The sequence below is a fragment of the Triticum aestivum genome, chromosome 6B, assembly GCF_018294505.1.
Source record: "Triticum aestivum cultivar Chinese Spring chromosome 6B, IWGSC CS RefSeq v2.1, whole genome shotgun sequence".
In the NCBI taxonomy this organism is placed as follows: domain Eukaryota; kingdom Viridiplantae; phylum Streptophyta; class Magnoliopsida; order Poales; family Poaceae; genus Triticum; species Triticum aestivum.
The window spans coordinates 335,688,308-335,698,499 of NC_057810.1; the positions used below are offsets into that span (position 1 = coordinate 335,688,308).

General features: G+C 46.6%; 1 protein-coding gene across 1 annotated transcript; it reads left to right on the forward strand.

Moving 5' to 3' along the window:
• Positions 1-3,747: 3,747 nt before the first annotated feature.
• Positions 3,748-8,529, forward strand: LOC123137094 (cytosolic invertase 1). The gene is made up of 4 exons (XM_044556678.1): positions 3,748-4,339; positions 4,474-4,905; positions 6,784-7,342; positions 7,899-8,529. The coding sequence occupies exons 1-4, from the start codon at positions 3,947-3,949 to the stop codon at positions 8,192-8,194; spliced, it is 1,680 nt and encodes a 559-aa protein (XP_044412613.1). The 5' UTR covers positions 3,748-3,946; the 3' UTR covers positions 8,195-8,529.
• Positions 8,530-10,192: the final 1,663 nt, after the last annotated feature.

A 10,192-nucleotide genomic window follows, 5' to 3' on the forward strand; every position in this document is an offset into this window, starting at 1 on the left:
GAAAGAGGCTAGTTCGCGCCCCTTCACCTTCAAAGCAATGATGGCCCCCCGCAGAGCGCGCCAGGCTTTATGTCAGCCTGGGCGGTTGCCGAAGCATCATGGGGAAGTGGGGGCGTCCCATGCCCCGTCGTGCACCACACGTCTAGCATGGCCCGCAGGCGGTTGGGGTCCGCGTCACTTCGCTCTCTCCTCTTAGCCTCCACCTCCAAGCAAATTCATGCGCACCGCGGGCCCGGGGGCTACTGTCGGGGCTCTGGGACTGGGGGTACCCAGGCCCGTCTGCCTGTGGCCCAACGCGTGGCATCGTCAAAAGGGCCCGGCGCGGCCCAGCGTCAAGACTTAACGAGCAAGCCCTCGCGAGGCGAGCATCAGCAAGCGTCGTCAGGCGCCCCGGGGGCTTCATGAGGGGCGGCCTCCCGAGGCCCCTCGCGGGGCGAACCTCTCTAGGCTCGCCACGCGCCTTGCCCCACATGTGGGTGATGCGAGCCACGACAATCGGAGCCAGAAAGGCGCCAGCAGGCTCAGACTAGGACGGTTTCCTCTTTGGTGCTAAAGGAACAAGGATAGCACATGGGTTCCCGAGGCAAACCGCAAAGGGTTACTTCTTCGGTGCAACAAGACTAGGATGCGGGCTCGCCAGGACGGAGGTCATCGCCGTAGGGATGGAACCCGTAGGGTTTGGGTATGTGTGGAGCCACCCCATACCCTTACCCATCACCCTTACCCATACCCATCAATGGGTATAATTTTTTCTCATACCCGTTACCCGACAGGGTACATGGGTACCCATGGGTAAAATTAGCCATGTTTGCAAATCATCAGTTTGAACTGCTCATAGTCATAAAAACAACATATAATTATAATCTATAAACACCAATAGATTATAACAATAACAACACACTTTTAAACAACAACAAATATCATAAACAACATCATACTCCCTCCGTCCCAAAATTCTTGTCTTAGATTCGTCTAGGTACAGATGTATCTAATACTAAAACATGACTTAATACATCCGTATTTAGACAAATCTAAGACAAGAATTTTGGGACGGAGCGAGCATTTAATAAACAACATCACCTTCTCGTAAACAACAACACATCAAAACATCATCACACAGTCGTATATTTTGAGTTCATGTAGATTTTATATGGGTACATGGGTATGTGGGTATGGGTTACATGATCTGATACGCGTACCCACTCTACCCGATGAGTTTAACATTTTCCTATTCATATACCCATGGATAATTTTTTGTCCCATACCCTTACCCAAATAGGGTTTTTATCCGCAGGGTACGTGGGTATGTGGTAGAGGCAAAGGTGTCCCATCTTTCGATGAGATGATGAATATTGCTTTGGTGGAAGTCGACTTTGATGATCCGACTACGAACTTGCGAGGACGTCGCGCCTTAGCAATCGCTAAACCAACTCCAAGAGGTTATTGACCACGCCGGAGCACGATCAACCTGACCACGAGGGTCTGTTTCCTGCGAGCAAACAAAGAACAAGCAAGAAACTGAGATTACAATCTGGATATTGCGAATATAAGATGAAAGCTTTATTGATCAAGGTGGGGTTCTAAGACGTCTTTGTCTGGTCGTTGAACACATACCAAGTACGCGAAGTTGCAGCTATGGCGAACTTTAATCTAAACAAAACTCCAAAGTCTAAACGACGCCCTAAGGGCTGTATATATGGAGGAAGAGGGGGGAAATTTCGTGGCCCTTGGGGAAGGGGTCCGAAACCAACCCTATCTCTTGTTTCCCCACATATACGGACTCTAAAAACAGCCTATACTCAAGTATGTCGAAAATACATGGGTCTGGCCCAATAATAAGGTGACGCATCACCTAGAATAGTCTCTGGACGAAAGTTATAAAGTAGCATCTTGTATATTTCGTCCAAGGATTCATGCACTCATTATGGTGGCTTCAACGTCCTGAAATCGTCATTTGTAACTCCGTTCTTGTTCCCCTTGCGCATGCCATCATCTCCATGCTTGTTCTTGCTCCAATGTTCATCCTTCTCCAAGCTAGGCCCTTCATTTGTAAGCAAAACAAATGTATCCAATTTAGGCAGCATCATATTCTCATGAACATTAGAATCATTACCAAGAAACGAAAATACCTGGTAATTTAATTGGCGTGCGCAATCTCTAGTAATTGGTCCAATATGTATAGCAGCAGGGGCTGTGGGTGTAACAATGGTATTGATGTCCTCATCAGTATGTGTACCCATTGCCATCCCTACATCGCCGAGCCCACCTACGCGTCACGACCAGAGGCTTTGCAGGCAAAGACCACCTTTAGTTAGGATAGGGTTTACTCTTGTCCCTCTTCGAATTTGGCCGCTATGACATCCCTTCCCGCTTAGAGTTTTCGGGGAAGAGGATCAAGGCTACTATAAGTATAGGTTAGTCTCCACCTTAGAGAGGGATCAGATCGAGTGGTCAAACCCTGAGCCTCACGAGGCAGTTCATCCTTGTACTAGTTCATACTCATCCTCTCCGCCAGGAAATCCACCACAAAGCAAGAGTAGCGTCTTACACCGCAAGGTGGCTCGAACCTAGGTAAATCGTCACGTTCCTTCCTTCTTCCCTCTTCCTTGAGCACGTCGGAGCAAGGCCGTGAGGCAGCGAGCAGGGTGTTGTAGCCTAGCGAAGTTCTTCGCGCACACCTCAGAGTTCGAACCTTTCGTTGGATCCCCGGAGCCCCGATTCCGACATTCATCCATTCGTCTTACGAAACCTCAACCAAGTAGGGGTCCAATGATGGCGCCACCCACCAAGGATAGGGTCATGGACCTGACATGTAGGGCCTGCCTAGGGCCCCACACAATCATTGGAAGGTCTCCGGACCATGGGCACATTCGGATGCGCACTCCATGGCATCCACTCGGATACAACCTATCCATTTGGATGTTTTCCCACCAGTCGGCCTCACCAACACCACTCGGAGCGACGTGGGAGCTGCAACGGTCGAAAGGCGTAACGTTGGGCTTCAAGTGTAGTTATAGCGGTAGTTTTCAGTAACGCCTATAGTTACTCCCCCTCTTATCTCCCCTTATGACGTAGCAGTAATGAGGGCAGGCACACTCTATGTAACCCCTCTCTGGCACCATGACAAGGGTTCGCAACCTATTGTAATAAGACGCCTTCAAAGAAAACAAAACTTTAGAGCTCGAGACGTAAGGTTATTATCTCTTTGAGAGGAGACTGAACTCGTAAATTCAAGTGTCACATCTGTATAGCAGGTTCTGCCCCCTGTTTGTACCCCTGCTATCACGATCAGATTCGTTGCCTCTACGGGTACTCGCCACGACTGCCCCCGGAGCACAGGCTGAGAGCAGCCAAGCCTTGTCCGCCCAGCTCCGCCCGCGCTTCCGGAAATCGGCAGGCAGACGATCTCCGGTCGGCCACCACGATGCTCACCTTTCCTTGGGCACCCAACAACCGCCCCCAGCACTCAACCAGGGTCGTCGTTCCACGTCAGCGCCTCGTCCTCATCTCATCCCAATTCCCAACCACACCAACCCCCCACGTGCTGCTGCTGCTGCACACCGGCCGCACCCGGTAACCCAAAACCACCTCTCACATCACCCACCCACCCACCATCACGCACCGCGGGTCCCTCGGGCGAGATGGTCCCACTCGACATGGACAAAAGGTCACGGGTTTATCGCGCGCGTCCCCGTCGGCGCCCAGGCTCCGCTCCGCTATAAGTACGCGCCCCTCCCGCTACTGCTGTTTTTTTTCCCATTTACCTCCGCGGAACCACCTCGCCTCGAGATTCGCGCGGCCGTGTCTGCCTCTGGGTCCTCGCTTCCGTTGTCTAGCGTCCTGAGCTAGATCTCTCAGCTCGCTCTTCGCCGGCGCTTTAGGCTTAGATCTGGCTGGGGCGAGTAGGCGGAGGCCGGCCGCGAATTCGTGACGAGGGAGGGGAACCATGGAGCTGGGGGCGGCCGGGATGCGGCGGTCGGCGTCGCACAACTCGCTGTCCGGGTCCGATGACTTCGACCTCACACACCTGCTCAACAAGCCGCGGATCAACGTCGAGCGCCAGCGCTCCTTCGATGACCGTTCGCTCAGCGACGTCTCCTACTCCGGTGGCCACGCCAGAGGAGGCGGAGGCTTTGACGGCATGTACTCCCCGGGCGGCGGTCTACGCTCTCTGGTCGGCACGCCGGCCTCCTCGGCGCTCCACTCTTTCGAGCCCCACCCCATAGTCGGCGACGCCTGGGAGGCCCTCCGCCGCTCCCTCGTCTTTTTCCGCGGCCAGCCGCTTGGTACCATCGCCGCTTTCGACCATGCATCCGAGGAAGTCCTAAACTATGATCAGGTAGTACAAGCAATGTACTTTTTTTTCTTTCTCAATGTTATAATGAATCGAAATTTCAAATCAGAATTAAATTTATGAAAGAGTAGCATGTTATCGACATATGCTTATCTGACTTAGGGGGGGTTTCTCTGCAGGTGTTTGTGAGAGATTTCGTGCCCAGCGCCATGGCATTTCTGATGAATGGCGAGCCGGAGATTGTCAAGAACTTCCTGCTCAAGACCGTGTTGCTGCAGGGTTGGGAGAAGAAGGTTGATCGGTTTAAGCTTGGCGAGGGGGCCATGCCTGCAAGCTTTAAAGTGCTTCATGACGATAAGAAGGGTGTTGATACCCTGCACGCGGATTTTGGTGAGAGCGCAATTGGGCGGGTTGCACCAGTGGATTCGGGCTTCTGGTGGATCATACTATTGCGGGCCTACACAAAGTCCACGGGGGATTTGACTCTGGCAGAGAGGCCGGAATGCCAGAAGGCGATGAGGCTCATTCTGAGCCTGTGCTTGTCTGAGGGATTTGATACCTTCCCGACATTGCTATGTGCTGATGGTTGCTGCATGATAGATCGTAGGATGGTAAGTTATGGACTGGCACTTCCAATATGTTCAAGTCTAATAAGAGTACATTTCACAGGACTGCAAATTTCCTATTCTATTAATCAATGAATTACCACATCTGTGACTACTGACATACATACCATTCTTTTGGGCTAACATTTCATAGAATTACCGATGTGTGGATATTTCTTTAAACTTTCAAAATTATTGAACAATTGATTGTACTTTGCTGAAACAAGGGTGATTAGTGAAAGTTCTATCAAATTTACGCAATCATTTAACAACTGAATATGAGATAGGAATTCAACAAGTTTCTTGTCATATAGACAAATACATGTCTTTTCATCAAGTCCCAGAGAAGCTCAAACAAGTCTCATGTCTGTTTCAGCAAATGTCAGTACTTTCATATTTTTTTATATAATTGAAGATCTATCAAACAAATTGTAGCATTGTGGTATCTTTAGCCCAAGGTAATGGTAGGTCTGTATAATTGTTGAATTGGCCATAGAAGTCCTATAAGTAAGAAAAAAATAGTGCTAGTTCTGTAAAATTTATTCATATAAATTTATACACCTAATATTATGGAACGGAGGGAGTATTGTCCTAATTAAAGATCAAATATCATGGTCGAAGTTATCTTGGTCTGAAATTAACGCTAAATCTTTTCGAGATGTATCTCCAAAACAATATACTCCCTCCTTCCCAAATTATAAGGCACGGTTTGACTTTTCTGGTCTTCGTTGCACAACTTTGACTATATTTTTTATGTATTATATGTCTATAAAATTATTATACATACATATGAAATAAAATTGCTTTGCAAGACAAATACAGCGATGTCATTTATACATGTTCAATCCATATACTTTGATATATATTAATGGTCAAAGTTGTGCATCAAAGACCGTAAAAAGTCAATCGCGCCTTATATTTTGGGAAGGAGGGAGTATTTCAGTTTGACATTTACTGCTGTAACGTTGTCATCTTTACTTTGTGAGGTTTTAATGGTTTGTTTGCTTTTGTTGTTCTCTGTTCAAGTACATAATATATGACGAACAATGTGCTCATAGCTTTGTTACGGTTTCACTTATTGTGTATCTTCATATAAATAAATGCGGTGCCCCCTTTTCATACTTATTGGACTTGCAAAATTGTTTCCTTTTGTTCTGGTGAGTTCACGGCGATTTGGACTTGTATGCCTTCGGTCATTTTTCTCCATCAATCAAATATCTAATTGTTTTAGTTTGACGGTGTGCTGATTTTCATACCACGACGGTGCTTCCAAATTTTCATGTCTGATATACTAGAGTGCAATATCCTTGGCCCAAAAGTAATCCGAATGCCCGTGTTTTGTTTGACGAGGTCCAGTTAGATACACAAATCATACTATATCCACGACGCTGCAACACTCGATATGCCCCCATCGATACGGGCTTCCCAAGTCCACTACCTCCTTCAGTTGGTCCACCTGAACCTGTTGTTACATCTGCATGTGAGCAACCTTGCACTATCATTGAATTCGGCAACGTTTCGCCTTTTGTGATATGTTTTTCTGAAGGAGGATATCCCCCAACCTCTGCATCATGTTGTGCACACAACTACCCTTCTGTGATGTGTAAATTCACAAGTATTCCTTTCATTCTGTAGAACTGCAGATTAGGAATATGACTAATATTAAAACATCCATTATTTAATTTGTTAGCTAATAACCATTTCTTGGATGATGCATGTTGCTCATTTTTGCGTATGCATGTGCCCTCTATGAGCTATGAATTCTATTTAATTAAGTGAAATGCCCTCTATGAGCTATGAATTCTCTTTAATTAAGGGAAATGCTATCATGTTCTCTGCTTGTGCTTCTTTTCCCCATTCTCACTCCAATCTTTTTTTTTGTAGGGTGTGTATGGCTACCCCATTGAAATTCAATCCCTTTTCTTCATGGCACTAAGGTGTGCTCTTCTAATGCTTAAACATGACGCTGAAGGGAAAGATTTTGTGGAGCGGATTGCAACTCGTCTTCATGCTTTAAGTTATCACATGCGGAGTTATTTTTGGCTAGATTTCCAGCAGCTAAATGATATTTATCGTTACAAGACGGAAGAATATTCTCATACAGCTGTCAACAAATTTAATGTTATTCCAGATTCTATTCCGGACTGGCTATTTGATTTCATGCCTTGCGAGGGTGGTTTTTTTGTTGGTAATGTTAGTCCTGCAAGGATGGACTTCCGTTGGTTTGCACTTGGAAACATGATTGCCATAGTGTCATCTCTTGCTACACCTGAGCAATCCATGGCCATAATGGATCTCATTGAGGAGCGCTGGGAAGAGTTAATTGGTGAGATGCCTCTGAAGATATGCTATCCTGCTATTGAGAACCATGAATGGCGTATCGTGACGGGATGTGATCCAAAAAATACGAGATGGAGTTACCACAATGGAGGATCTTGGCCAGGTTATTGCACTTTGTGTTACTTGGATCTCTGTATGTAATATATGTGAAAATTATCGTGCTTTTGTTATGTTCGTGTATGAATTAGGCTTAGTTTGTGGTTGCTGAATCATGTTGTGTTCTTAATTTTTAATCCATTGTAGGAAATTAGCCACTAAAATAGGCAAAAAAGACCAAACAAACACTAAACTAGGGGAAAGTGGATTGATCAAACGAGATTACCATAATCCACCATAATGCCTAGCACTGCCTTAGATTTTAAATTAAATTCAATGATAACCATCATAACTTTATATTTTAGCATGTAGAGGAAGGTAAACTTATGCTAAGCATGTCAACAAGATGAACTGTGATTTACACCTTCCATAAGTTTTTTAATGAGCCGCTTTTTCTGTTGATAAGAGAAATACCTGCATGATCTCTCCTTTTGTGCTCCATTTTTTGGTTTGTTTTAGTTTTCTCATATTTCTAGTATAAATCTGAAACATGACATTGAGTTAAGCTGCAACAACCATTGCATACGACTTCGTTTTTCATGCATCAAACGTTCTCCCTGCAGTACTTCTCTGGCTGCTCACGGCAGCAAGCATCAAAACTGGACGGCCGCAAATTGCAAGAAGAGCAATTGACCTAGCTGAGAGGAGGCTGTTGAAGGATGGCTGGCCTGAGTATTACGATGGTAAGCTTGGAAAATATGTTGGTAAGCAGGCAAGGAAATTTCAGACTTGGTCCATTGCCGGGTATTTGGTCGCCAAGATGCTGCTGGAGGATCCTTCGCATCTTGGTATGATAGCCTTGGAAGAGGACAAGGCAATGAAGCCAGTTTTGAGAAGGTCCGCCTCATGGACAAACTGATATATCGACAAGAGCTTTAGGGGGTCAACGTCTGGATTGAAAACACGAATTATTCGGGTAGCATTTCTCTGCTCATCCCTTGTTTTGACTTTCCCAACGGAAAGTTTTATTTTCTTCTGGATTCCTCGGCTGTACAATATCTCAGCTCATTTATTGAGTTGGAAAAGAAGCAATTGTGGAAATGAGTATTCTCTTTTCTTTTCTTTTCAATCCATCGTTGTAAGAAGATACTATTGATTCTTGCTTGGTCATTCCGTAGTAACGGGATCTTTGACTCAAAACTTTGTTGTTTGGGTTGACTATATAGACGAGTCTGCTGATCCAGCTTCCTATGATGAACATAAGTGTTTATCTAACGAATAAAGAGTGCTCCATTCTGCTAGTGCATATCAGTTCCGTTCTTCTTATGACTTCTCAAAGCGAGGCATAAATAGTGTGGTTCTTATGACTTCTCAAAGCGAGGCATAAATAGTGTGGTTCTTATGACTTCTCAAAGCGAGGCAGGGTGGCGTGTTACTTTCTACGTAGAATTTTTTTAAAGTAAAATGCATCATAAGTCCTACAACTATGCGATGTGTGTCAATCTAGTCCTAAAACTTCAAAAGTGCAGATTTGGGTTCCAAATGTTTTGAAGGCGTACAACCCTGGTCCCAAACTCGCTGCAGCTGCATTGACCGGTGGACGTGGCGTTTGGACCGTTGCCACCTGGACCTGATGGACCCATCCAGTAACCGTCACAGCATACATTTACAGCAAAGCCCTTGGGAACGTGTTTCATCTGATTTGTTTCATCTGATTCTCACACTCCGGCTCTCTTCCACGCACAAAGCTTTGGGGAGGCGGCAACATGGAGGCGACCGACGACGTGTGTGCTTGATGCCTGGCGACGAGAGGTGTAGAGCCTGATCTGGTGTGTGCTCATACGACGGCTCTGGTCTGATGGCGCCATTGCGGCGGCTGCCCAACGACCCTCCTCCTGAGTACTGTAAGAACCCTAATCCTAATCTCCTACCCCAAACTTTAGCTTAGAAATTTCAATCGAATAGTGTGATTTGGGCATTAAGGCATTCATATTGCGCCGTTTAGTCCAAATTTTGTTTATTAATTTGGTGATTGAGATGTAGCCCCCATGTCCAAATCTGTATGTGTTATATATTGTGCGGATTCAGCTGTCATGTGTGGATTAATTTGTTGATTGCACAGTTTAGTGGATTAATTCTGCCCAACTCCGCCTATGTTATCTCAACATAGCCGGTCCCAAGCCCGGGTAAAGGAGGAGGGTTTTGATAGGCTTGGCGAGCCAACGTAAAAACTCAGCCACTCTTATGGAGATGAAACCCAAAAGATTTTCGTTGGGGCGTAACCCTCTCAGCGACGCGCCACATCGGAACCCGGGTGTGGTGGAAAATGGGCAAGGGCCGGGTCGTCACCCCTCAAGTGGCGCGCCGTATCTTGATCCGGATATGGTGGCAAGTGAGCGAGGATCGGGTCGTCGCATCCTTAGTGGCGCGCTACATCGGCGCCCGGATGTAGTGGAAAATGAGCAAGGGTCTTCGAATTTGACTCGACGAGTGCGAAGGGTAAGGAAGCTAGCCGAGCCTAGGAGGATTCACTTAGGTAGCTGGAACGTAGGGTCTCTGACAGGGAAGCTTCGGGAGCTAGTTGATGCAGCGGTGAGGAGAGGTGTTGATATCCTTTGAGTCCAAGAAACCAAATGGAGAGGACAGAAGGCGAAGGAGGTGGAGGATACCGGCTTCAAGCTGTGGTACACGGGGACGGCTGCAAACAGAAATGGCGTAGGCATCTTGATGTAGGGTGGAACCCTATAGCGTCGATCTTTCACATTTGGAGTGGATCCTACGGGGAATCACGAAGGACACGCGGAAGCACAAAGGGGAATCACGGGGAGGAACGAGGAAAAACACTCAACCAACAAGGAATCGGTCACACAAGTGCTAGATCGAAGAACACAAAGAGATACACGAGATCCAAAGTCAA